We start from the raw sequence: 27,992 nt of genomic DNA, 5'->3' as shown, positions 1-27,992 counted from the left end.
AACTGTGTAAAGTTTTAAACATAATTGTGTTTTAACTCTGATTGCTCAGTTAATGGGAAAAGCTTTAAGTCTGTGAGACTGATCTTTATAATAGCATTGTGAAATGAGTGTTGGCTGTCAGCTAATCCTATCACAGAAATGGCTATTTTTTCTCCCTTCCTGGTGAACCAGAATGTTTCCACGTACTTCTTTGTAAAATGTTACTTAAAGTACTTTAAAGGATGTTATTTTTCATAATAGAATCGCTGGTATTTCTAACAGTAATTTTTCCTTCACACATGGTAGCTTTCAGGCAGACTGCCACATTACCAAAGCTTTGCAATGTAAAGTTCCTCACTCCCAGGTGGAGAAAAGACAATGAGAAGCTAAAAGTAAGAGCTTAGTCCTCGTTCCATTGTAATGAGTCATTCCTGTCTGTGGCAGAGGAACATGTTTGTGGAGACAATGGATAGTTCTTTCTGCAGATAGAACACCACCAGACTTTCAGCGCCCAGTCCCTGCCCTACAAGTAAATTACCTCCCATTACACCTTAAAAAACAGAAAGTGTGCATGATGGGAAGAGAGCGAGATCGTCTTTTACAATGACACGTTCTTGAGAAGGAATGACTTGGTGGTTACAGACGGTTGGTTGAAGAGTCTCTGTGTTGATGGATGGAGTTCGTGAGGGTGCCGTAGGCCACAGGCTTTGAGATGTCGGTCCTCAATTCCGCTCACAAGGAGACACACCTCAGGGTCAGTTGTGTGAGACCGCAGACCACACGATGAATCCATGACATGTCGTAACAGGAATGACCCCCCCTATGTTTTGCAGCTTGGGGGCGACTGTATGCAAACAGTGAACACAGAATTACAGTGTGTTTATTAAAAACGTTTTTGAGCATCCTTCCAGCGCTGTAACCGGTGCTGACCCCACTAGTTCATGCACCACTGTCTTCTTCCTTCTCTCTTTTTTTTCTTCCTTTTCCTGAAGGTCCTAATGCATTCAGCTCTAGAAGTTCTTTGTTTCCTCTCCAGCCATTTGTGCCATAAACAGAATGATTTTCTATCTTCTCTTTGTGTGGTGGAACTTTTGTTAATTTCCCTCTACTGTTCTTTTTTTTTTTTAAGATTTTGTTTATTTATTTGACAGACACACATTACATGTAGGCAGAGAGGCAGGCAGGAGAGAGAGGAGGAAGCAGGCTCCCTACTGAGCAGAGAGCCCGACGTGGGGCTTGATCCCAGGACCCTGAGATCATGACCTGAGCCGAAGGCAGAGGGTTTAACCCACTGAGCCACCCAGGCGCCCCCCCCACTGTTCTTTGTTAATGGTTCATGATTCACACCAGAACCCCAGCTGTGAGAGTCCACACTGCCCTATCTAGCCAGTCCAGCGGGGCAGAAGGAGACTCTACCAGAATGCCATCAAAGTAGGTGAACTGTCCTCAGAAGTAGAGCTGGGCTTGGGGGGGTTTTCCTGTTTTCTTTTGTTTTTTAAGGAGCTCAATTAGTATTTTGTCAGTGTAATGTGGGACAAATGTTTCAACAAAAAAAGATGTCAGCTGAATGGATTTCTTACCCTGCTCCCCTTCATGGGAAGCGCTAAGTATGAGCTGAAGCAGGCTGGAAGCTCTCGGAGTGAACGAGGACTTGAGGGTGCCTCTCCACCAGCTCTGGTCACCCACTGATGACGGGGATCTGCAAGCCATGGGGAGGATTCCCTACAACACAACACCTGCACTAATTCCAGCACCAATTCTCCAAGGTACCTGGGCCCAGCTTGGCACCACACCCACAGAGCTCTGTGTAGGGACGGTTTCCTTCTGGTCGATACCTTACAGTCATCCAGGAGGGAGTGACTGGCCGGGACACGTGCCTCCCAGCCGTGACTCGGAATAGCATGCTGGAGAGACGTGGTGTAGAGATGAAATAAACAGCGGAATCCACAGGTCTTTCTTTCTTTCTTTTTTTTTTTTTTAAGATTTTATTTATTTATTTGACAGAGAGAGATCACAAGTAGGCAGAGAGACAGGCAGGGGGGGGGGAGCAGGATTTCTGCTGAGCAGAGAGCCCGATGGGGGACTCGATCCCAGGACCCTGAGATCATGACCCGAGCCGAAGGCAGCGGCTTAACCCACTGAGCCACCCAGGTGCCCCCCACAGGTCTTTCTTAAATGAGTGTCATTTCTTTTACACTTTTCTTTTTGTTTTTTTTGTTTTGTTTTGTTTTTGTTTCGTGATCTCCAAAGTCATGAGGTTGGGTCCAAACGAAAGTAAGAAGAGATTAATTCTATAGTTATATACTTTCTCTGACCCACTCTTTTTCCCTTAGGTTTCCCATCAAACCTGTTTCTGGTCCAGGAATTCGTTTTGTGATCGTAAAATATGTTTAATACAAAATTTACCATCTTCATCTTTCTTCAGTGTACATACAGTGTAGTAGCATTAAGCACATTACGGTTCCGCAACCATCACCTCTGTCTCCAGAACGTCTGCATCTTACAAAACTAAAACGCTGTCCCCATGAAACCCCAATCCCTGTTCCCCTCCCCCAGCCCCTGGCATGCACCCTTCTATTCTCTCTCTGTGGGTTCGACTATTATTTGACTAGTAATCAGAACCATGTGATATTTTTTCCTTTGCCTCTGATTTATTTTATTTCACTTACGTAATGTCCTCAAAGTTCACTCATGTTGTAGCAGGTGTCAGGATTCCTTTCCTTTTAAAAGTTGAATAATATTTCAGTTTCCGTGTCCGTGTTTGTGATATTTAGGTTATGCGTCCCTCTGTCAGCAGAAGCTTGGGTTGCCGCAGTGAAACCAGTGTACAGATGCGTATGAGTCCCGTTCTCGCTCCTCCTGGGAACATGTCCCAAGGTGGGACCCGAGATCATGTGGCATCCAGTGTTTCCTGTCTTGAGGAATCATCGTAGGTTTCTCGGGAGTTCTTAATACTTCCAGAAGTCGCTCCAAATACTGGAGGGCCCCAAGAGACAATGTTGTTTCCATGCCATGTGATGCCCCCACCCAGGAAGTTAACCATAAAGAAAAAACAGCTTCGTGTCCTAAAGAACAAAGGGTACATACATCTCTTTCTCCAATTCAATTGTGGTTGCTTCTGTGGGTCAGTCTTTTACTACCTTGTGCAAAAGGGCTGCAGAATTATCTAGTTTCAAGCCTCTTGGGAATGGTCTGACCTAAGGTTTATGGCCGGGGACTCTGGGTGGCCCTTGGAGAGGCTGGCCGTCACCACCTGGAATGCTGGGTGACCCGAAGGTCTGTTCCGCTTCCTCACGGAGCAGCCCTGCCTTCTCTCCTTTCTCTGCTCTGCTGTCCTGGTCCCCCAGGGAGTGAGGGGCCACGCGGTGGGGCGGCCGGCGGGTCAGGTGTTCTTCCTTTGCCGCGAACAGGCAGCGGCTCTCTCGGTGTTTGAGTTTCTTTATTGGGAGAATCCACAAGCGAGCATGGGAACAGCGAGCGCCGCTTCTTCGGGCCCTGGGCTACCCAGAGCCCGTCTCCCCCCACCCTCCCAGCGCCGTGCCGGAGCCCAGCAGGGTACCGGGGTGGTCCGAGGCGCCCACCAGGCCTGCTCCCGCTTCCATGTTCTGTCCTCTCCGGATTCAGCCTGGTGAGATTCCAGGGAACCTGGGACACGGTTGGGGGGTCGGGGGAGGGGTCGCTTCCTGATCTCTATAGTGGCACCGGTTCTGTTTAATTGGACTTCATTAGACTATCGTCTCGTTTCTTAAAGGGGGTTTTCCTGCTTTTCTCAGTAGCCACACCTACGTCTTCAGCTCCCACAGGGCTCGGCTGCTCCTCGTGTCAGACAGAGACACGCACACATCCCAGGACGCGGGCGCGGGAGAGTGCAGATGAGACCCGGCTCCCCAGCCTGGGAAGGCACTCGGGGAGCTGCGGCTACAGGGAGGAAAGTGAGTTAGGGCCGCGCCCGCCGAGCGGCGTTAGTGGTCTCCCGGGAGAAGAACGCTCGGGCAACCGGGTCAGGGAAACGCGCTTCCGGGCACCGCCGGCCGAGGCGTGAACACGGGGCTGAGTCCGAGCGCAAGGAGACCCAGCCCGCACGGCTCCGGGGGTCGCGGGGGAGGTCATTTATCCGCTTGTGAGGATCCTGCGCTTGGGTGTAGCACATGGAGCGATGAATACGGCCGGGGGCACTGTGAGGAGTGGGAGATGCATGAAATGCAAAAATAAAAATAAAACTGAGACTTTGATCTGCTCATGGTTAAGTGCAGAACAGAACAGAATTGAAACATTGGCCGACATCCGACTGTCAGACCTGCAAAGTTTGCTCTGCTCTCCGCACAGTGACGGGTGACGCTGCTGAGATGACGCGGGGCTCTGATGTCCCTTTGCTGTCATTTATTCTAGCGCTTCGGCGTTTTGGGTGTGACTGTCCGTCTTCGGCTGTTCCATGGCACTGGAAGGTCACAACCGATTTTCTTTGACTCACACACCCCAGACCGTTCTCTATCACAATTTTATCTCTTTCTCTTTTGAAATACTTACAGTGTGTTGGTTGTATGAAAACACCATCAAAACGTCGGTTAACATGGTCTTTCCCCTCAAGGAATGATGGCCCAGGAGGCAGGCATCATGGAAAGAAAACCGTGAACCAAGGGCTCGCGGAGCCCATGTTGAGTTGGGACCCAGGCGATCGCGTTTGCCTTGGCGCCCGGCACTGGGCGAGCGTGTGGGAGGCACCCGCCCACCCAGCCATGAGCTATTCAGATTTCAGCTAGAATCCCAGTGTGGTTCCGTGGAAGGGAGAGGGAACTGAATCAGATCCCACTCCTACAGTACCGTGTTTCTGGAGTCTGGAGGGAGGCGTGTCCCGCCCGACCGCTGGGGCAGGGCTGAGCCCGTGACAAGAGGCTCCCAGCGCCCGCGGTGTCTGGCCCAGAGGGTGCCTTGAAAGTCGGTTGTTAGTGGGCTGACTTGGATGAGCAAACCCAGGACACTTTGTGCATAGAATCAAGTACTTCGCACAGGTCAGGGGGTTGTGTGTGTGTGTGTGCATGTGTGTGTTCAAGCTCACGTGAGAGCTGCGAATGGGGGTCTAGTTGACGGGACTCTACTCTGTAGAATAAACCGGTGTCACAATATTGTCTGAGGAGGAGCTGCTCCTTCGTCGTTCCGCGGTGTTGCAAGGACGGAGGAGAGCCTGTTTGTGTGAGCCTCTCTGATCGTCGCGCCATTCCAGAGGCCGGTGTGAATCGCAGCCGCCGCCTGGACTGAAGGCAAATGCGAACGAACCGGGGAGAAGGAAGGCGAGGGAACTTGAGCATTTAAAAAAAAAAAAAAATCCATTCCCTAATCGAATAAACACATATTCCACTGCAAGTTCTAATCTTCAACATCATTTACCCCGTCCGTGCCCCCACGACTCAGAAAGGCAGCTCTAAGGGATGAGATGCAGTGATGACCTTTATCAGCTCGACCGGTGGTTTAAACTGAGCCGGACCTCCGCGGTCGGCGAGCAGGACAGGACTCACTGCTGACCAAAGCCACTGAAATGAACGCCGGCTCACTCATGAAGACACTATCTCACCCCGGGAGACCAGAAACACCCTTCATCGATTTTGTGGATAACGACAATAACATCATCTAACGATGAGCTAAGCCTTATTGTGTGTGTTTGTAAAATTACAGTGCAGATCAATTTGTCCTTTTTTGAAAGACTTGATTTGTTGCTTTCTTAAATTACTGTCTTTATCAGCGGCATACGTGGACGATAATTGTCAGGTTTGCAGTCCTGACGATTCAGGTTTATTTATCCTCTTGTCTCAAATACTTTAGAAACTTGTATCTGTGAAACTAAGTCAAGATTTTTAATGCTAAAAATTTGGGGGTAAATACCGAAATTTGCCTTATTTTTTTAGCGATACCACCTGGGCTGTGCTCGATTGGGGAATAAATGGGGTTCATATATTGAAGCGATGTCCTTTGCTGTGGGGTGATTAGTAAAGCGCATGTTTCAGTTAGACGGGAATGACACAGTTTTATTAGGAATGTGTGAAACTGTAGCGATCCTTGTCTTCAGGGTAGTTTTCTCAGGTTCCGTGGGTGAAGCATTCCTTGGAGCTCCTGTGACTTTTCTTAGGAAGACGTCCGTTACCCAGATGCTGGATATTTTCTGCGAATCGTGCCGGTAGAACTTAGTACTTAGCAGTACTAAGTACTGCTAAGTACTTAGTACTACTGCTGACCCGGACATGGTTCTGACGTCCTGTAAGCGAGGTGTCGTTCACATACCCATTGTTGACAGCTGGGAATATTGAGAGAAAAGTCGAGCAGCCTGAGCTCATCCAGTGGGAAAGTGAGGATCTCCGAGTACACTTCAAGTTAATGACCTGCCAGGAGAGGGGTCCTCGCTTCACCGTGAAACTGTCAGCTCGAGATGCGTAGGACGGCATGTGGCCGGCACTCCCTCCCTGGGCGCGGTCACCACCCAGTCATCCCCCGGCTTGGAGACCCGTCCGTTCTGGCCGTCTGATTGACCAGACCGTCTCACCGGGAGGAGCAGCCTGGCCAGCGGGAGCGTGATGGCGGGTGTTCCCCTTGGCGGGGACAACCCCCACCACGGTCACACCAGGCTTCACGTCCTACCCAAGGAGGTGGGCCCAGGCAGTCCTGCTCCTCAGGGAAGGATCCGCTTTGGACCCCTCACGGTTGTCACTCACGCCAGATCTCTGAAAACGACAGCCCACTGACGTCCACGGCAAAATCAGGCCCTTGGAGGCCTGATGGACATGAAGGAGCCCGTCTGAAGGAGAAAGGAGACCTTCCCAGTGCTCCTGCCGACTTTTCCTGGGAGAGCGGAGAGCGCCTCTGATCACTGCACCCCGACAGATAGAACTGCGTCCTCTCATGATTTCCTCCCTCCGTGTCGTATCAGCCTGCGCGCTGTCTGCGTTTGGGGTTTTTCCATTGCTGTTAAGTCAGAGAGGTGAGAGCTGTGCAGAGTCGAGCTTTTCACAGACCGCACTCAGAATTCTGGAATATGGTCATAACATTTGGTTCCTTCACAAATAAAATCACAGGCGCGTGTTCGGTACGAAGCCACAGCCACTCTCCGCGACAGAGACTTGAGCGCTGCTGGCTGGGGCCCTGCTCTTCTGTTTTTGCCCACTTGTGGTTGGTCCCACTTGACCAGCCACCTGGTGTCTGGTGTCCCTTCTTGGACAGTGAACATGAGGGGCTTTATTATGGAAAATTAAAGACTGAGAGAGAAAGTAATGTGACTCAGCAGAGCAGTGCAACAGGGTCAAACCTGATTCTCCCGACTCCAAATCCAGAGTCAGACTGTGATTGTTAGTCTCTCTTTATTCAGATTAGAGTCAACTCTGAGCAAGAGGAAAATGGAAGTAATACTGGCTTAAACAGGATAGAAATCTACTTGTCCAAATTATTTCTCCTTCACATGGGGGTCAGGAGGTAGGACCTCTGCTCTAATTTGCTTTTCATCTTCAGGCTTATGCAGGGGTCCAATATGGCTGCTATAGCTCCAGCCATCATAAAGCATCCCTGCTAGCAGGTATGAAAAAGGAGAGGAGGGCAGTGTGTTCTGGTCCTGTGAGGACAGGGTTTTCCAAATTTCACTGTCATCTCTGGCATATCCACTCCATGGTAGAGCCTGAAAGAGAAGCCGGGTTCCCAGACTCCCAGACTGCACTTTTCCCAAAGGTCTGTAGACCACCACTGGCACTTTTTGCCCCGGTTTTTCTTGAAGGAACATCCCTGTCAAAGTTCTCTTGCTCGGCCCACTCATGAGTCTTTGTCAGCAGAAGGTGGTTTTTCTCATGGAAGCATAAATAAAGTAAAGTAGTCACACTTCAGCTAGACCATTTGCTAGTTTGTACCAGCATAATCGTTAGAGGGAATAATATTGACATTAAAAACTGGGTCTACTTTCCACAGTAATCTTCTGCCCTCGCGTAATGCCTGCTGACAATCAGGTCATTCAAAAAAGTGTGTCTTCTGTATTTGTACTGGAAAACAGTGACTTCGTAGACCCTCCCCGCCCCCATGATGATGTGTGTCCCTAGTTCAGCATTGACTCAGCTCTTAGCGTTTTGATTAAAATCAAAGCCCAATGATTATGTGATAGGGCTGTGTGGCAAGTTACTGATTTACTAAGCTCTGGTATTGGAACGACACACGTAACATCTGTCACTGACCGATGAATTACAGAATCCGCTGATGGTTCAGAAATTTTGAGGAAGAACTGATTTTGATAAAATTTGGTGGCCTAAAAAACACCATGTTTAACCTCATGTGGCTTCATTTCTGGACAAACTGGTAGCCAACATCACCTTTTACACAGTTCAGTGATTTATGCCATAGCGTACCTGTGGAATTTTTCCTGAATCTTGCATATGCTGAACTTCAGTTGAAGAAGAATTTTTTAAAAGTAGAAGTCAAGAGGCTCATGGTTTTAAGTTAATGTAAAATAGACATGTGCCAGAGATTTTATTTACTTCAGGAATTGAGAGACCTAGGAAGAGATGAAGAGGGAAATTAAAGACCACATATATGTAGGCAATCAGAAATCCTGGATTGAATTTGGTGTAAAGTTGACTTTTTCTGTGGAAATGCGGTGGGCAGAGGGACCCAAATGCATCTCCGGCAAGCAGGAATTCTTAGCAGCTGTCTGGCAAGAATCCTTTGCATGGCTATCCGTTCTCTCCAACCTATAGTCCGAAAATAGCTCAAAAACAGTGGTAGTAGTGGACATCTAAAGCGGCAAAGAGCCTGGGGGGGCGCCCTACACGATATATAATATTCTACCAGAGGATACTCCGTGGTCTTTTTGCCCATTTCTGTCTTTTAAGATTTTTTGATGCTTTTGATAATACTTGTGATTGATTTGCTCTAAGAGAATTTGACTAAATAAAAGAACCATCATAATATAATCACTTTACAGCCCTTCAAGGAGTCTTGTGTTTTTATAAAACAAATCATAAATATCCTTAAAAACGTGTCATTAGCACAGGACATTGTAGCTGACTTCTCCTGTCCCATACCCACCTAAATCTTTTTGTCTTGCAAAGCCTCCTTATCTCTGTATTTCCTTTTACGATAGATTCAGGTGAAAAAAAATTGCCAAAAAAAAAAAAAAAACCTAATTCTACAAATAAAATTGTTTCTCCCCTTATCCGCATACGTCTAGGGTTGTCAGTGATAAATACAGAAAGAAGTGCTTTGTTTTTGAGCAGGGTTTCAGTGTCTAAGCTGTTTAAAAGTCTAAACATGACTCTGTTGAAGCACATAAAAATTGTTCCCCATAAGAACGGAAATTTAGAGGATTTTAAAAGCTATCTGGGCAGTCCATTAATCAAAGACAAAATTGGACAATCTCAGATCTTATCATGAAAACTAGTGAAATTCAAATCCCCTAAACATCATCTTTGAACTACAGCTGCTTTTCCAAGTCATTTGCAGGCTGGGATCAGGACGTGTTGGAAGCTACTTGTCCGTGTGATCACCCACGTTGTAAAAGCAGATATTATAGTGTCATCTGTGATCATGATTCGAAGCCCACAAGTGTAGAACCTGCCGTCTTCCATCTGTGTACCCGCTGCAGTCACGGACAACCCTGCTCACGATCTTTGTGACATAAGCCAGAAAAAAAAAAGTATAGAACCATAGAACCTTAATTTTTTAATTTTTTAGAACGCTTTGGCTCCCTTGGCCTGAAACCCACATGTTCACTTACGTGGTTGCAAAGCCTCCAGGCATCTGCCCGGGATCCCAGTGTCTCTGCATCTTGACCCATGTGTTGTGAGGCGCTGTGCGTGGGGCCTTCCGCGTGGGAGTCCGCCCCACTTTATTGTATGCTCATCGGAATTAGGGGCTGTGCCATTTTATTTTCTGCTTCCTTTTCATGAAAAATTTTAAACTTACTGAAAAGTAGGAAGGACAGTAAAGTGAATGCCCATATAAGCACCGATCATCTTAACCCTTTTGCCATTTGGGTGCCTGCTATCAATTTTTCTGGCTGAAAATATTGACACATAAATTGTATCATTTTCTTTCCTCCCCCAATACTACACATGTATCTCCAAAAGTAGACCCTCAACAACCTTATCTTCTCCAACAAACATGGCTGTAATTTTATAAGAGCGGTGAATTCTCAAGTTGTACAAAGGGCTGATATCCAAGATTTATAAAGAACTCCTCAAACTCAACACTCAAAAAACAGATAATCATGTCAAAAAAATGGGCAGAAGACATGAGCAGACACTTCTCTAAAGAAGACACAAAAATGGCTAGCAGACCCGTGGAAAAATGCCCATCATCACTAGCCATCAGGGAGATTCAAATCAAAGCCACAGTGAGATACCACCTCCCACCAGTTAGAATGGTCAAAATTAACAAGGCAGGAAACAACGTGTGTGGAGAGGATGTGGAGAAAGGGGAAGCCTCTTCCACTGCTTGGTGGGAATGCAAGTTGGTGCAGCCTCTTTGGAGAACAGTGTGGAGATTCCTTAAGAGATTAAAAATAGAGCTTCCCTATGACCCTGCAATTGCACTACTGGGTATTTACCCCGATACAGATGTAGTGAAAAGAAGGGCCATCTGCACCCCAATGTTCATAGCAGCAATGGCCACAACCGCCAAACTGTGGAAGAAGCCAACATGCCCTTCAATGGACAAATGGATAAAGATGTGGTCTATATATACAGTGGAATAGTACACCTCCATCAGAAAGGATGAATACCCAACTTTTGTGTCAATATGGACGGGACTGGAAGAGATGATGCTGAGTGAAATAAGTCAGGCAGAGAGAGTCAGTTATCATATGGTTTCACTTACTTGTGGAGCATAAGGAATAACACGGAGGACATGGGGAGATGGAGAGGAGAAGGGAGTTTGGGGAATCGGAGGGGGAGACAAAGCAACTATGAGAGACTGTGGACTCTGAGAAACAAACTGAGGGTTTCGGAGGCGAGGAGGGTGGGGGGTTGGGTGCGCCTGGTGGTGGGTATTCAGGAGGGCCTGGATCGCACGGAGCACTGGGTGTGGTGCATAAACAATGAATCTTGGAACACTGAAAAAAATAAAATTAAATTAAACTACAAAAAGAAAAAAATACAAGAATTCCCAAGCCATATTCAGATTTCTTCCTTCTCAAAGTATCTTCTATGGCTTTTTTTTTCCCCTCCCTGCTCAGATCAAATTAAGAATAATAATTAGACTTGATTCTGTCTCTTGAGTTTCTGCTAATGTGAACAGCTCCGAGTTGTTGCCCTGCTTAGTCCTGTCCTGCGGACTCCTCCGCACCCGGGGCTCAGACTGTTTCCTCACAGAAGGAGGGAACACGTTGGTCTGCAGCATCTGGTTGTCCCACTGGTGAACCCTCTGAGGTGGATTTGTGGGTGACACTGTGGCCCCGAATGCCCCACTATGAACATGCGTGCTCCCATCCAGACGGGTGTGTTTTCTCTGAGGTGACCTTTGTCCTCAGGGGAATATCCCATCAAGTTTCTTGGAATGAGTTTGGCCTCCGTTGAGGACCTTTACCTGAATCCAGGGGTTTCGGTGAGAGCTGCGTGAGGTGGTTTCCCGCGTCCATCGTGCCTCCCGCACTTACGGGCCGGCAGTGTCCCGCGAGGAGGACCTCCCTCTCCGGAACGGGCTGGGTGTCATTCCCCCGCATGACTTGAAACAGCAGGACAATGCTGGAGGATTCGCTTTTATTTTTCTTCTCCAAATTTGTATATAAAATTCCAGCTACTTAACATACAGATGCTAGTTCCAGGCGCAGAGTTGAGTGACTCCTCGCTCCCGCGCGTCACCCGTGCTCGCCGCGACAGGCGCCTCCTTCATCCCCGCCGCCCTCCTCACCCAGCCCCCCCCCCCCGCCCCTCTGGCGACCCTCAGTTTGTTCTGGGTAGTGAAGAGTCTGTGTCTTGGTTTGCCTCTTCCCCACCCACATTCACTTCTTTGTTCCTTCAATTTCACCTATTTCGTGCCATCTTGCGGTATTTATCTTTCTCGGACTTATGTCACTTAGCACGACACTCTCCTTGGTCCTGGTCCTTGCAAATGGCACGATTTCCTTCTTTCTATGGCTGAGTCATGCTCCAGTGTGTGTGTGTGTGTGTGTGTGTGTGTGTGTCCCACGTCTTCTTTTTCCACACATCAGCTGATGGACACTTGGGCTCTCTCCATAATTTGGCTATTGTTGGTAATGCTGCTGTGAGGACCAGGGCGCGTGTATCCCTTCAAATCCGTATTCTTGTATCCTTTGGGTAAATACCCAGGAGTACATTTGCTTGATCATAAGGTAGTTCTATTTTTAATTTTTTGAGGAGCCTCCACACCGTTTTCCAGTGCGGCTGCATGGGTTTGCCTTCCTGGGTTATTGATCTTAGCCATTCTGACAGGTGCGAAATGATCTCTCATTGTAGTTTTGGTTTGTATTTCCCTGACGATGAGTGATACTGAGCATCTTTTCATGTTTCTGTTAGCTGTTCTTTGGGAAAATGTCTATTCACACCGTTTGCCCATTTTTTAACTGGATTATTTGGTTTGGGGGGAATTGAGTTTTATAAGCTCTTCATATATTTTGGATACTAGTCCTTTATCTGATACGTCATTTGTGAATATATTCTCCCATTCCGTAGGTTGACTTTTAGTTTTATTGTTTCCTCTGCTGTGCAGAAGCTGTTTGTGTTGATGGAGTCCCAATAGTTCATTTTTACTTCTGTTTCCCGTGCCTGTGGAGACGCATCTAGTAAGAAGCTGATACAGCGTTTTCAAAGAAGTTGCTGCTAGTGTTTTCCTCCAGGATTTTGATGGATTCCTGTCTCACAATTAGATCTTTCAACCATTTTGAGTTTATTTGTGTGTGTGGTGTAGGAAATGGTCCAGTTTCACTCTTCCCCATGTGACTGCCACAATCTTCCCAATGCTGTTTGTTGAAAAGACCGTCTTTTTTTCCATCAGATGTTCTTTCCTGCTTTGTTGAAGATTCATTTACCCTAGGGTTGAGGGTCCATTTCTGGGCTCTCTGTTCTGTTCCGTTGATCTGTGTCTGTTTTTGTGCCGGGACCATCCTGTCTTGACGATGACAGCTGTGTAATAGAGCTTTAGGTCCAGAATTGTGATGCCACCTGCTCTGGTTTTCTTTTTCAAGGTTGCTTTGGGCTATTCAGGGTCTTTTGTGATTCCACACAAGCTTTAGGATTATTTGTTCCAGCTCCATGAGAAATGCTGTTGGTATTTTATAGGGATTGCGCTGGATGCGTAGATGGCTTTGGGTAGCACAGATGTGTGTGATTACCAGTTTCATGGTAATGACTCAGTTTCATAGTTACCTCCAACTGTGGAAAAGGAGTTGCTTTTTTTTTTTTTTCCATACTTTTGGGAGTTCCATTATGGATCCATAAACTGTTTTATAGATTCAGTGTGTTTTAATAACCTATGGCATTTTTCTTCCGATGTTCCAATTTTATCCACTTGGACCCAAGAGCCTTCCCACTGGTTCTTCTCCGCCCATCTGTAGCATCACACGAGTCTTTTCTTACCAATCGCACACCCTCAGACGCACAGAATAAGCATGTGTCTTTCACACAGCGGCGTGTCAGCTGCTGGTTGGCGAGGACACTCTGCTCACCGGCTGGCTGGTTTGCTCCCGGGGCTGGGCGACCAGCCGGCCCCTGGCTGATCTGGAATGGCCCCTTGGTGGTGACTCGTAACTCAGCTGTGCTCCATGTCTATTTCTCTTCCTGGGGCCCAAAGCCTGGGCCAGACATGTTGGTCCCACAACCATGGCACACAAGCCAGACTGGGCAGGTGCTCCCTGGGTGTCTGCTGGCTCCTCTTCCAGTGACCATTCAAGGCACGGATTGGAGCCACCTTCAAGGGGAGGAGCTGGCAAAGCTAGACGAAAAGGCAGAGAGCTGGATGGGGTGAAGAATTAGGGCCATCCATAGCCTACCGTTGTCTTATGCTCTGGGTCCCCATCAGGCCCCGAACACTTCCTTGCTCCCTGGCCAATGAGCTCTTCCAAGGAGCCAATGAGCTCTTTCCTATGTCCTTTGTGTGCCTTGGATCTAGAAATGCCCATTTCCTTAGTGTTCCTGTTCTTTTTCCTGAAGTGCCTAGAAATGGTGCCTAGAAACCCAAATCTGAGTATCTGAGATAATCACGCATGTAGACACCTTCTGTGGACGAAATGAGCACATGGTTGACAAAATAAGCAAACGTGAGTCCATGCTGATGTTTCTGCCACTGATTTAACTATACAGGGTTTTCACTTTTAACCGAACATAATGATTTTAAATGTGGACCCATTTTCTCTTATAGATAAAAATCTTACTTTCTTGTAACATTAATAGAATTACTGATGTGCTTGGAATCGTGTCTTAAAGCTCAGTGTTGTGGTTAATGTGGAACTTTACGGCAGCCAAGATGCACTAATCCCCGTCCGACCGGTGACTGTGACTGAGCATGCCCTTACATCAGGGCACGTGGCCAGTTCACGGTACTGATCTTGTTTAGTGGGAAATGGTATTTCTGGACGACAGTGTGGGTGTAGGAATCACAGACCAGTTTTCATATTTGATGGCCATGATGGGGACAATGACTTTCTTGGGAAACACGTTGCATGCTCTGTGTTGCCAGATTACATGAATACAAGTAATTTGTATCTGAGAAGAGAATTAAATAAGCAATAAATAGGACAGAACAGTGTTTCATAGAAGTTATTTAAAAGTAAAAGAAGATAAAAAGTCAGATTGACTCCGGTTATTGTGTGCACTCTGTTTCTGAAATTAAAATCCGTTCCCCTGAAGGAATTCTTTGTGAGACTTACAGAATCAAGGATGCTCTCCAAGGCCAACCAGCACATACGAGTCCGAGTTGGCAATGAGAATGACATATCTCGAATGACAAGGCATCTATAGCCCCATAAAGCCACACATTTTACATTTTTTTCATCATGGAAAAGACCTTTGCTTTAAAGGTTTCTAAAAAATTCACTAGTCAGGCAAAAGCAAGCGTCCCATAAAGTCAGCTGCTCTATGATACTCAGAGGAAGTGACTGGGATGTTATTTTTGGAAGAGCAGGAAAAAATCACGTGTGACTTTGCTACATATTTTCCTGCCACAGTCTGGGAGAAAAAAGAAAGTGGAAAGCAATCACCCTCCTTGTGCTGGTCACCACGGCTGTTTCTCTGCTTCTTTCCTCGTTTAGCTTTGAAGAACCAAGTAACACAGAACAATTAGATTCATGATATATTTTGAATGCAGCTTCCTGGGTGCTCCACGTACGAAAAATAAGTAGCAGCGGGGGGTGTGAGGCAGGCTTCCTTCGGGGGATCTTCTCCCCAGGACCTCGCCCTCGGTGTCTCTTAGAATCCCCCGTCGAACCTGCCTTTGGGTTTCCCCTGCCTGTCCTCAGGCATCCACACCGCGCACTCGCCTCTGGGCACTGCAGCGAGGGGAGAAAGCAGCGATCCCAGCATCTCAGGAGGCACAAAAGGTGTCACTTGTGAAGCCAGCCTCCCCTTGCCTCCCCCCCTTTGACCTCCCTGGCCCGGAGCGGCCTCTCTCCTGCGGCGGGTCTGCAGACCGGGTCACGTGTGGCTTGCGTATTTGGGGACTCAGACACGGGATGGTGTTCATTCGGGGAACGCATCGTGCATTTGGAGTGCCTGGTTTCCTGTCCGTCATTACACTGGGGTTTGGAGGTAGAAGGATCAGGAAGCGCGGCCTCTCCCTTGCTTCAGGCTCTCTTCGTGGAGGAGACAGAGCTCGAACAGCCAACAAGAGCAGCGGCTGCGTGAGCGGACGGCGGGGCGGTGGGGAGGGGGCAGAGAGGGGCTCATCCTGCCTGGCAGAGGCTCGAGAATCTTGGCAAAGGAGGCGCCTCTGTGCTAAGCCCAGACAGATCTCCCCTGGCAGGAGCTGGAGGAGGGCATGGAGCGTTGGCCAGGCAGTGGCTGGGGGCGTCGGGAGGCAGGAGGGCAGGACACGGTTTCAGGTGCTTAATGGGGGGGGAAGCAAGTTAAAATGGAAAGAGGAGCCCAGGCCAGAATGTGAAGGGCCTTGAACATTCAGGCTAAGGACTTCAGCCAAAGCAGACTCTGCCAGAGGATGGGGGGGGGGGAGTTTTAAGAGGAGGCATGTCCTCCTGTGCTCGGAGCAAGGAGCCAAGGGGGCAGGTCCCATGAGGAGGCCACTGGAGGCATCCACGGTGAAGGTGGTGGCGGTCAGACCAGGGCACAGCACTGAAGGCAAGAGGACAAGGTGATTCGAGAAGCCTTCAAGGGGGCGAGTGCAGGCGAGGGATGGAATCATGAAGACGAGAGACGGAAAAGAGGCTGAGATGGTCCCAAATCTTCTACTGAGACGAGACGAGCTGCTGACCGTAGAGAGAGCCTGCCCCGGGCCAGGTGGGGGCGAGCTCATGTCCGGTACCGTGCCTTATGGCACTGAACGCCCACACGTGCAGTTTCAGGCCTAGACTCTTACTTTGCCTGTTCTGCAAAAGAGAAACGCTTTCTAAAAGCATTACAGCATTATAGCAAATCACAAGTCAATAACAAAAAAGATGAGAATGTTTTGCATACATTTGCAAATTAGAAGTTCTAAATAACTCCTAGGCTGAAGAAGAAACCGTGACAGAAATGAATAAAGCATAGAACAAAGCAATAATGAGAAAACTGCCCATTAAAACTTGTGGACTCCAACAAAGACATAATTAAGGAAATTTATAGCACCCGTTGTGATTATATTAGAAAAATAGAAATGCTGAAATTAAGAAGCTAAGTGTCAGACTTAAAAGTTAAGAAGAGGGGATAATGAGACAGGGTAGAACAGAGATCAATAAGATGGAGAGCAGAGGCACAGTGGTGTCTGTGACCCGTGGGCCACATTGCTGGGAAGAGAATCACGGGAGTTCAGCTGCAGGTAAAATATCTGAATCCAGAGTAAAGCCGGTGTCTGAAGTTGGAGGCCCACACCCAGCAGAGAGAAGTACCTGGTGTAGCCCAGGAAACCACACTCATTAGAGGATATTAACAAAGCCGGGCGCGTCCAGTAATTGATGTCCATAATGTCTAGGATATAATGCAAAATTACCCTACTTACAAAGAACCAAAAAAAAAGGAACACCCTTACATCATAAAAGAAAATTAATTGAGTCTGACCCCAAAAGGAAACAGACTTTGGAACTGATAGATCTTAAAATATATGTTATAATTATGCTTAATGAATTCACACGAGCATGTTTCCAGTGAATGCAGATCTCAGCAGGGAAATGAGGGGTCTCCGCAGAAGAGCAGAAGCGTAGAAAGAACAAAATGGAAAATCCTCAACATGAGAACGCTGATGCCGGAATGTCGGAACACACTGGGTGGCACTCACAGTCAAGTAATCATGGCAGAGGAGAGGCCAAGTGGCTTTCATGACAGATCATTAGAAGACATTCAAAGTGAACAGAGGAACAAAATTTTAATGAACAGATCACCAGAGACGCTTAGATAATATCGAGTTTCCCAGTATCGGTGCCATTGGAGTACTGGGACAGGAGGTTGATAAATAGGAAAAAATATTTGGCAGATAAACAGCAAACGATCTGATGAAGACGTAGATTTGCAGATACAAGAGGCTCATCACACAGAGTAAACACAAAGAAGCCTGATCGAAAGCTTTATGGGGCGCCTGGGTGGCTCAGTGCGTTAAGTCTCTGCCTTCGGCTCAGGTTATGATCCCAGGGTCCTGGGATCGAGCCCCACATCGGGCTCTCTGCTCAGCGGGGAGCCCGCTTCTCCCTCTGCCCCTCCCCCAGCTCATTCTCCCTTCTTCTCTCTCTCTGTCTCAAACAGATACATAAAAATCTGAAAAAAAAAAAAAAAAGAAGAAGTAGTTTGTAGTTGAGCTGTTGGAAATCAAAGACCACAAGTCAGTCTTGAAAACAGCAAAAGAAAAAATGCGCAGGAATAGCATGCAGGGAAATAACAGTTCAGTTAATAGCTGACTTCTCCTAGAAACCATGGTGGCTGGAAGAAAGTGAAACAAATCTCAAGAGAAAAAAATAAAAACTATCAACCTAGACATCTGTATTAAGGGAAAATACCCTTCGGGGCCCCTGGGTGGCTCAGTCAGTTAAGTGACCGACTCTTTCTTTTTTTTTTTTTTAAGATTTTATTTATTTATTAAACAGAGATCACAAGTAGGCACAGAGGCAGGCAGAGAGAGAGAGAGGAGGAAGCAGGCTCCCTGCCGAGCAGAGAGTCCGATGTGAGGCTCGATCCCAGGTCCCTGAGATCATGACCTGAGCCGAAGGCAGAGGCTTTAACCCACTGAGCCACCCAGGCGCCCCAAGTGACCGACTCTTAATCCCAGCTCAGGTCTTGATCTCAGGGTCATGACTTCAAGCTCCGTGTCAGGCTGCGTGGTGGGTGTGAAGCCTGCTTAAATGGCTAACTGAACACAATAAAAAATAATAATAATAATAATAATTTCAAATATTTAAAATTTTTTTTTAATTTTAAAAATTTAAAAGGAGAGAAAATATCCTTCATAAATGAAGGTTAACCAAGACATTTTCAGATAAAACCAAGTTCAAGGACTCGGTTACCAGCAGGTCCATACAACCAAACAGCTAAAGCAAGTTCTCAAGGGGTTAGGAACATGATAATGCCCGTTATAAACTCAGGTCCTTGATGAAGCATAAAAACCATCATCAGAAATGCCAAATAATGAACAATTGCAAAAGACATTTTTTTTTCCTTTTTGACTTTTTCTCCTTAATCTCTTTACCAGTGATGCACTGATGCCAACAGTAGGTGTGGCACGTGGCGGAAGGTAGAAGTTATCTAGATGTAATCCACGTGGAAACGGTAGCAGCACAGGACTAGGCGTGGACTGAAAACTTGACAGACTTCTGGATTTCATGAGAAGTGGCACATTATCAAGTCATTGCAGACTGAAAAGTAGAATATACGTAGTCTGATCCGTAGGGCAGGCACTAGAAGAAATGCAAAGAAATACAGCTAAAATAGTGAAAGTAAACTTCTGAAAAGTATCTGACAGTGAAATGGAAGCCAGAAATAAGAAAGAGGGGAAGAAGTGGAAGAGTCACGTGGAAACAGGACACACACACACACACACACACACACACACACACACAATGGACCGCAGCCATATCGATAATTGCATTAAATGGGCATACAGGACATTTACAAGGACAGACCATATTATGGACCACAAAAATGTCTGAATGAGTTTTAAAAGACCCAAATCATGTACAGCACATTCTGTGATCCTGTGAATTTAAATTAAAAATCGATAAAAATAAGAGGGACCAGGACAACTTTATATACCTGCCAATTAAACAACACGTTCCTAAATAATCATTGAGCCAAGCAGACATGCGGGGGGAAATTAGAAATAATTTGAACTGAAGAATAACGTAACTCGGCATATCAAAATTTGTGAGATGTAGCTAACACCATCCACAGAGGGAAATTTTTAGCTTTGATAGTTTTATTAGAAAGGACGGAAAGTCAAACCAGAGATCTATGCTTCCACCTGACACGGGAGAAAGAAAAGAGAATGAAACCAGAGCAAGTAGCAGAACAGAATAAGAAAGAAAATGTGTAATTCCATGAAATAGAATAACGGGTAGGAATGATCATAGCCTTTGAATTAATGCAGCCGCACCGTGTTCCTTCAGCGACGGTGACTGCGTGAGATGCCCAGACCCTCACACGGGCTCCGCATCACCACCTTCACTCAGAAAGACAGGAGTTCTTCTTCCCCACCAGCGACCCTGTCCTTCAGGAAATGTCCTGTTCCGTTCCCAGTAGGCGCACACACCTCTGTGCCCGCACCCCAGCCACCATACTGATCAGAGTGGGTCTTTTACTGACTTCCTAAGGGGCTATTTGAAATCTCGGTTGGTCATACAGAGGTCCACGGTCACCGTCGCTGAGGACGGGATGTACAGATAGAAGGATGGGCTTGACCAAGTCACGGCCCACTCCTCTGGGGGTCACGGGGAAGGTTGTGGACAAAGCAGAAACAGTTTCGCAGGATACGGATGTCGGTGTGCACAGGTGCGTGTGTGTCCAGATTTCCCCGGGCTCCAGACTCAGGAGATCATTCCCGCTCGTGCCAAGGGTTGCCTGTGGTCTCTGGTAGCGAGTTTCTTCATCCGCTCTGTGGGTCCGCTCTGTGTGTTCTACTCAAGAAAGCTCGAGAATGTCCTAAAGATTTTATGGACATGTGCCCCGGTGCTTTATAGGTCACTATATAGAGTAGGAGAAGAGATTCAGAGAGAAGCTTCACATGAGGTTATGTGGAGAGCAGCTGGAAATACTTTTCCAGATTAAAAGAACCCTTTGATGAAACACAGGATCTATTTTTATCAGAAGTAGTTGATTTCCTTTGGCGAAAGTGTCCGTCAGAAGCCTACTGAGTTCCTTAATGTCTTCTGTCTCCTTTTTATTTCCTCTCTCGTAGATAAAGAATTCATCTACAGAGAACAGAAAGGAAACGTGATACTGCGGAATGTTGAAACAAATATTTCTACAGTGTTAATAGAAGGCAAAAAAATTGTAAGTACTCTCTCTAATGACCGGGATAATTTTAGTTTTCCCTCCTGCAAGTCAATAAAGCAGAAAATGACTTTGGGTTTCAACTTTTAGTAGGCGCCACGCAGAAGCAATAAACTTGTAATACTACAGCCTGCGCAACCAAAGATAATGTGAAATTGAAACCACGCTAATTTAATAAGATGAAAGCAGCTTCTTCCAGCGTGCGGGACATTTCTCTGCAGGTGTTGGAAACAAGTGTTGCATACCATATATAATTGGAAGATAACGTCCTGAGGCTTTAGACATTTCCAGAACAATTACAGTAATGCACAGAGACTACTTGAGGAGGCCTTGCTCAGTCTTTTTTGTTTGTTTCTTTGTTTGCTTTAAACTCCTCTCCACATGCACAGGGAATGTTAATTTAGACACTGTGCCGCTCTGATGACATTAAGGGATGTTTATGCTTTAAAATGAGAACTGAGTCGATATGACCGCCACCGCTTTGGAATCTGGGAAAACATGGTTTCCCAAAGATTTAGGTGGCGATAAGATTCAGAGTTCATGTGCAGCTGAAGATATTTATTAAAAACAGTCACTGAGGTTCTGCGCCAAAAATCGACTTCAAGAGAATTCACTTTTTTCTTTCACAGTATGTTTATGTTCATTGTTAGAAAGAGTAAACCCCCAGCTTCAGGGAATACGTTGTTTTTTTGTTTTTTTGTTTGTTTTTTTTTTTTGTCCAGTACACACAGATTTGGACACAGAAAGGTGATTATACACCTTTGGTGTGACTCAAGACACAGGCGTCCTAAAATCCCAGAATCCAGGCATTAGAGGAAAACCACAGGAAAGGTCAGGTGTCTCCCTGGCTTTACAGATGGGGATCCGGAGCCCAGAGCTGGGGAGTGAGCTTTTCAGGGTCCCACAGCTGGGTGGTGACCCCACCTCCCAGCCCATAGAAATGCTGCTCTACCTCCTTCCCCTCTTTGAGAACATTCAACTTCCTAAATATCTTTATTTCATTTATTTTTGTTGTAAACGTACTTTTTTCTTTAAAAAAAAAAAAAAAAACAACGCTCATTGGGGTTTAGTATTAAATGGATCCTTCTTTTACCTGACTGCTGGTGTAACGGAGGCCTGGCAAGGTTACCTCGTGGTGTAGTTGCCAAAAATGAGAGCTTTATTGAATTAAATCATACTCTGCAAAGTAAGACTCCAAAAGAAGGAATGTGTATGCATTTCTGTGTTAAGAAATCATCTCCGGTAGAATTACTCCCCTAAGAACATCTCATTCAACCCACTCAAAATACCAAAATGGCAGGAACGGTTTTGTAATATTAATCGAGTGGAGAAAATGATCAGACAGTTGCTGAGGGTAAGTGCATTTGAACGTCCGCACGTTATCCCAACCTCTGTGAGGACGTCAGCTTAGCCTAAGCCAGGTCCCCTGCACGCACCTGCACTTGGAACAAAACACGAGAACAGGAACTGTCTCCTCTTGCTCAGATCAATAGCTTGTGCAGATCACGTGTTTTAACTAAAATGACAAATACTGACCCGATTTCAGAGGCCACCTTAGGTAGGGGAAAGGGAAGAGCCCCTCTGAGTGTTGCTAGGCTTATTCCGTACAGGGTAATCTTTCTCTAGAGATGTCCTATTGACACCAAGCGTGCCAACCCCGACTGCCTAGGTTACTCTTGTCTTGAAGCTCCGTTAAATGCTCCTGTAAAGAAACCTCAAAAAAGGAGGATGAGGGGAGTCCGTTCGGGGCCCGCACTATGGTCTTCCAGGGTGCGGAAGTCCCGTGTTTGGGTTCTGGGGAGCCCGTCCCGTGTTTGGGTTCTGGGGAGCCTGTCTTCAAAACTCTCGTCCTTCCGTTGCGCGGTCCTTTGTTCCTGCACCTCGAACACGGGTCTGCCCGGGGGTGCACCGTGGACTTTCTCCTCCGTTTTCTTGGGCGCGAACCGAGAAAGCTCCGCCCGATGGGGTGAGGGCCAGCTGGCAGGACCGTCCGCACACGGAGGAAGGGAGTGTGCGGCTTCGAGTGGGGACATGGAGCCCCGGCTCTTGGGGGTCCTGTCCTCTTGCCTTTCTGATGACTAACCGGGGGGGGGGTGTCTCTCTTTATTTGAAACTCAGAAGCGTGGAGATGGTTCGCATGATAAAGCCGACTGGTTTTTGAGGTTGGGCTGAACCCGCTGGGGAAATGGACACGGAGCTGTGCATGGGGTGGTCAGCAGGGACATGAAAGGGTCCCTGCGGCCTTGACCTCTAAACTCGCTCTTTCCTTCTCCCCCAGCAGACCCTCACGCAGACCCTCACACACGAGGTCACCTTAGCGGGTCCAGGCCCAGGGGCCGGCCGCTTCCTCCTGGTCCTTGGCTTCCCGTGACTGGCTCTTTCCCGGGATGGGTCCGTGGAAGGGGGTGCCGGTGAAGGCAGCCGCTGTGCCCATCCAGCAGAAAAGCTTTTGAGAGACTTGGTGATTGTGGAGTGCTGCTCCGCACGCGGCTGTTCCACGGGACCACCCCCGCCCCGTGCCCCCTCCTGGGACTGTGCTTTGTTCAGTAGCGACAGGACCTCAGGCCAGTTGACTAAGCTCCGTGCACCTCCATAGAGCATTGTAAGGACGGAGTGACAGGTTACGTGTCACAGGCCCGAATGTCGGCATGAGTCGCATGTGGTTCCAGAGCGTTAGGCCGGACCGGAGAGCTGGGGCTCGGGGCTCGCGGCTCAGGACTCAGGCGGGGGGAGTGTCAGCAGCACCAGGGGTGGAACCTGCACCCCCTGATTTTTTTAGCTCCTTCTCTGTAGGTGTTCGGGCGAGGCTGCTTCCCAGGCAGGGTCCTCGAAGCTGCCACTGGTGGTAGGAATGATAGCAAGGGACACTCTCAGATTTTCAAAACAGGAAATCAAACCTGAACTTTCCCTTGAATTACAAGTTTGATATCCCAGGAATTCCACAGCATTATACTTTACTCCTATTTTTAAACGTACTTTAAATACCAAATGATGTATTTTGTTTTTATGCTTCTAGAAGATTCTTTTGTCAATAAATCAACAAATTATATAAAGGTCTTTGTTATGATGTATATTCCATTTTCCCCTGAGAAATGAAACGCGATGATTATGCCTGGTTCCTGAGGAATCTTAGGACTCTTCTCTACCGAGGAGAATACTGACTTCTTTTTTCCTTCTTTCTCTTCCTTTGCTCTCCATCTATCTGTCCATCCATCCATCTGTCTGTCCGTGCGTCTGTCCACCCATCCATCCATTTATCCATCTATCTGTCCATCCTTCTGTCTGTCCATCTGCCTATCTATCCTTCTGTCCATCCATCCGTCTATCTATCTGTCCATCTGTCCACCCTCCATCTGTCTAGCTACATATCCATCCATCCATCCATTAATCTATTCATCTGTCTGTCCATCCATTTGTCTACCTATCCATCTACCTGTCCATCTGTCTATCTATCTACTATGTATCTGTCCACCCATCCATCTGTCTCTCCACCTGTCCAACCATTCGTTGTGTCTGGAAGGCAACTTGACAATGCATTCAAGATGAGTAGAAATATTTAAGTTTTTCTGCTCATCCCAGGGAATTTTTCATAAGTAAAGAATCTGACGAGTGAAAATATTTGAAGCTGGAGAAGCAATTTAAATACAAGTAGATGAAATATGTAGCCAGGAAAAGAATAGTTACGAAGATGATCGTACTATGGAAATATGTCTGCTGTGTGTACGCAAACACAGAAGAATACGATGTTAGACTTACACGTCAGCCAGCAACCGTCAGCCTCATCGCTGCGACTGAGAAGGCTGGGCAGCACTCACTGCAGCGTGCAAACGGCTCCGCTGCTTGGGTGGGGAAAACTTAGTATGTGATTTTTCTTGGCGATGATTTCCATAATTGCTGTTTCAAGGCCATTTATTCAATAATTTTAATCAGATTTTTAAGAATTCAGCATCACGTTCCAAAGAGATTAGTCTTCCTCCAGCAATGAATACGGAGGAACCGCAAACAGGTCTGGAGGTACTTGGAAGGGGAAACACGTGCTGCTGAGAAGCGTCCTGTTGCTCTGCTGTATGTCAGGCTTTCTGACTTTTTACGTCTTTACTTGCTTAATTACGAATCTACTTGTTTTAATTACTTATTTAAATGACTAAATTAACATTTAAATAAAAAGTCCTTTTGTTCCCTTAATTTATGCTCCCCTTTGATTTTATATAATCACAAGACTGTAGAATTTGAATTTTTATCTGTCTCTAAAAATTAATGAATTCTGCCTCCTCGCAGAGGGGGACGTAATTATAAGTATTATTAGACCCACAGCAGAATCTAGAGGAATAATGGGTTCGTGGTGCTCAGGAGGAACTCCAGAATTTGTTAGAGATCAGAACTGGAGACCACTTGTTTTTTTGTTTGGGTTTTTTTTTTTTCCCCCTTTTTTTCCTTCATCCAGTGGGCTTGACTTTCACAATTATTAGTTTTCACTTCATTCTGTTTCATCTAATTGCCATCAAGGGCTTCGTGTGCCTGTGGTCTCATGTCTGGAGAAGGCAGAAGCCCACCTGCCTGGCTTCTGTCCCCCTCACCCTCGTACAGCCCTGCAGGCGGCTCAGGACACAGTGCTCCTGCCAGCGGGCTCCCGTGGTGGGGAGGGGGCCCCAGTCGCTGGCTGGTGGACCCACTCCCCCGCTTCACATGTCACCCTCCTGCTCTGGGTGACACCCGCCCCCCAGCAGACCAGACCATGGCCAGCAGGCATTGCCAACCCAAGGCTGGCGGCTCTTCCCACGCACGTCCAAACCAGGAAAGGGAAACAGCCTTGTTATTGCGTATAGTTGAGGAGGCCGAACTTGACGCCCTGAAAGCCCACCGAACTATTTTATTTGACCCACGGAGTGCTTTCGACAAAGTGAAAATCCAGGTTTCTGGCTTTTCTTGTAAAACGGGATTATCTGGCCGCAGCCGGCTTCCTGGTCTCGCATTTAGCAGACACCGGCTGGTGCAACGGGCTAGCAATGGCCATACCCCCAGACGCTACCCTCACTGACTTCTAGCCAGACTGGCCTCTCAGGTGCAAACCCCCCGAGTCCCGGAGCAAAGGGATGGCATCCGAAGTCTCCGTCTTTTGCAGGAACGCCGTCCTGAGCCGTGACGCACACTCTGTTGAGTATCTTTTCTGTGTCTTCTCGGTTCTGTCCATCCTCTGTCCTTCTGCATTTTTTTTTTTTTTTCTCTCTTGCTCTTTCTTTCTTTTCCCTCCCCTTGTTTTTTCTATTTCTCTTATTAAAAGAGCAGGAGACAAAAATATTTTTCATCACAAGTTTTCATTTTCATTTTAAGTTTTATTTCATAGGCTACTCTGTTCTTACGTCAATCCATTTATTACGTGAGGAGAAAATCTTACACCTGTGCCTTTAAAAGACCCGAAAAACAAAGTAGCAGCTTCATTTTTCTGGCCCCACACCTGCTGTCCTAGGCAGGTTAAGGGTGGCCTGATGTAGTGCTTCTGTCACTGTCTCTACTCTGTCGTCTGACATTAAGCAGGTAATCTTGTTCTCTGAGCAAGGTCCTGGGCTAGACAGGGCGGGCGGCTGGGCGGGCCAAGGATTAGGGAAACAGGTTGACTCTTGGGGAATTCTCCACCCAGATCTAAAGAAACACACATTTGCCTGACATCTGTTCAGCGGAGGCTCCTCGGACGGGAGTCCCAGGTGGGGAGCGGGGAGCGGGGTGGCGGGTGGGAGCAGACACAGCTCGGAGAGGGACGTCCCGCAGCCCCTGGAAGGCAGGCACGACTAGAAGACGTGTGGGAGGTCACATTGTCGCTCAGCGGTGAGCAGGCTGAGTGCTGAGTCGGGGGGCTAAGTTGCCACCCCGGCACAGGTGGTCTGGGAGCGGTTGGAAGGACAGGCGTGGCACGGGGACCCCGAAGAAGACAGGAAACAGGCCATCGAGCCCCTGACTCCGTGCTCCAGTCTTTACTCTGCTGCAAACAGAAAGGGCTGGGACTTCTGGGGACAGGCCTGTGTGCTCTGGGAACATAAAGCTCGGCCCACGTGAGGGGCATTGGGAGGAAGGAAGGATGGCAGGCAGGGAGCCCCCCCGGACCGCCGCGGCCCCAGGAGAGCGGAAGGAAGTCCTGGTGATGGCGTGACTGGGAAGACAGGAGGGATGGCTCTCAAGTCCTGCGGCACAAGCACAGTTGCGGAGTCTGGGCTGCATTTGTGTGCGGGCAGCTGAGGTCACCGCTACGGGGCTGTGCTGTCTGGGGCGCGGGTCTCACTCGCCCCCAGTCGGGAGGTGTGAGGGGCCCTGGAGTGGAGCGGCAGGTGCACGCAGGGCGCTAACGGTGCGCGGCAGGTGCACGCAGGGCGCTAACGGTGCAAACCTCCACTCGTCTTCTTATTTCACTGAACTCCCTGAGCAGCTGTTACTTTGTATTCTCCTTACTTTACAGAGGGAAACACGGGTTTAGAGAGGCTAAAATATCTTTTTCTGAGTCACATAGCTGGCAGCCGAGACTCCAGGGCTGATAGATTGATGCTTCCCGCTCTTCATTTCCTGCCCGTTACGTGGCCGTTCGGGGCGCTCTGTCATTCTCCAGCTCCTTCTCTCAGTAGTGGCCCCCGTTCCTTTCCTGCATTTATGATCACGTCCGTGTTTCTCTACTACACGGAAATGAGACGTCAGCCCTCTAGCTACGTGTCTCACCAGAAACATGCCGACGATTTTATACACACGGGGGCTGCCCTAAATGTAGACCGATATTTTTAAAAGTCGGGATGATGCTATTAACAGCTGTGTTTGGGGTTTGACTAAATAGTCCTAAATAATGCAAAAGGTAAACTACTCAGCAGCCTCACCGGCGAGTGTAGACACCAACACCGTAGACGCAGTATTAGCGGGTCGGGCTCACTCATGGATCAGAATCAGCATCTGCTCCGAGTCATGGACCCGTCACAACAGCGTTTAAATATCCAGAATCAATCAACAAAACCCATTACAACCACCAAATAACAGAAAAATCTTGTGATGAGATCGCAGGACCTTGAAAGCGTATCTGGTTAAAGTTTATCAGCAACGCCTAATAAAATTTCTGGGTGAGATGAGAATGAAAACCTGCTCCAATATGATAAAAAAAAAAAAAATCCATCAGGGGCCAACTGGAAACGAAACCCATTCTCAGTGGCGAACAGTGAAACCATTTCAGTTATGGTCGGGCCAGAATTCTCACCAGCACCGTTGGCATTTAACGTGTTCTTGAGGACGGCAGGAAGTTGCAGTAGACAAGCAAACTTGGAGGTGGGGAGAGGAGCTAGAAAATGGAAGAAAATGGACTCTCTTTTCCGGGCAACAGGATTGTATTTCGAAAACCTAAAAGATCTTGATTCTAGTAAGCTGTAATTAATAAGAAAAGATTTCCATATG

General features: G+C 47.4%; 1 protein-coding gene across 4 annotated transcripts in view; it reads left to right on the top strand.

The window, feature by feature from the left end:
• Nucleotides 1-27,992, top strand: part of DPP6 (dipeptidyl peptidase like 6) — an 850,942-nt gene that overhangs the window by 576,555 nt on the left and 246,395 nt on the right. For all 4 annotated transcript variants that reach the window (XM_004766000.3, XM_045086322.1, XM_045086321.1 and 1 more), the window contains exon 4: nt 20,479-20,573. In XM_004766000.3, the coding sequence (XP_004766057.1) occupies nt 20,479-20,573 (95 nt within the window). The remainder of the gene's footprint in view (nt 1-20,478; nt 20,574-27,992) is intronic.

This window comes from Mustela putorius, unplaced genomic scaffold, assembly GCF_011764305.1.
Source record: "Mustela putorius furo isolate JIRA1106 unplaced genomic scaffold, ASM1176430v1.1 tig00000929_pilon_pilon_pilon, whole genome shotgun sequence".
NCBI lineage: Eukaryota > Metazoa > Chordata > Mammalia > Carnivora > Mustelidae > Mustela > Mustela putorius.
This window is presented reverse-complemented; position numbering and strand designations above follow the sequence as displayed.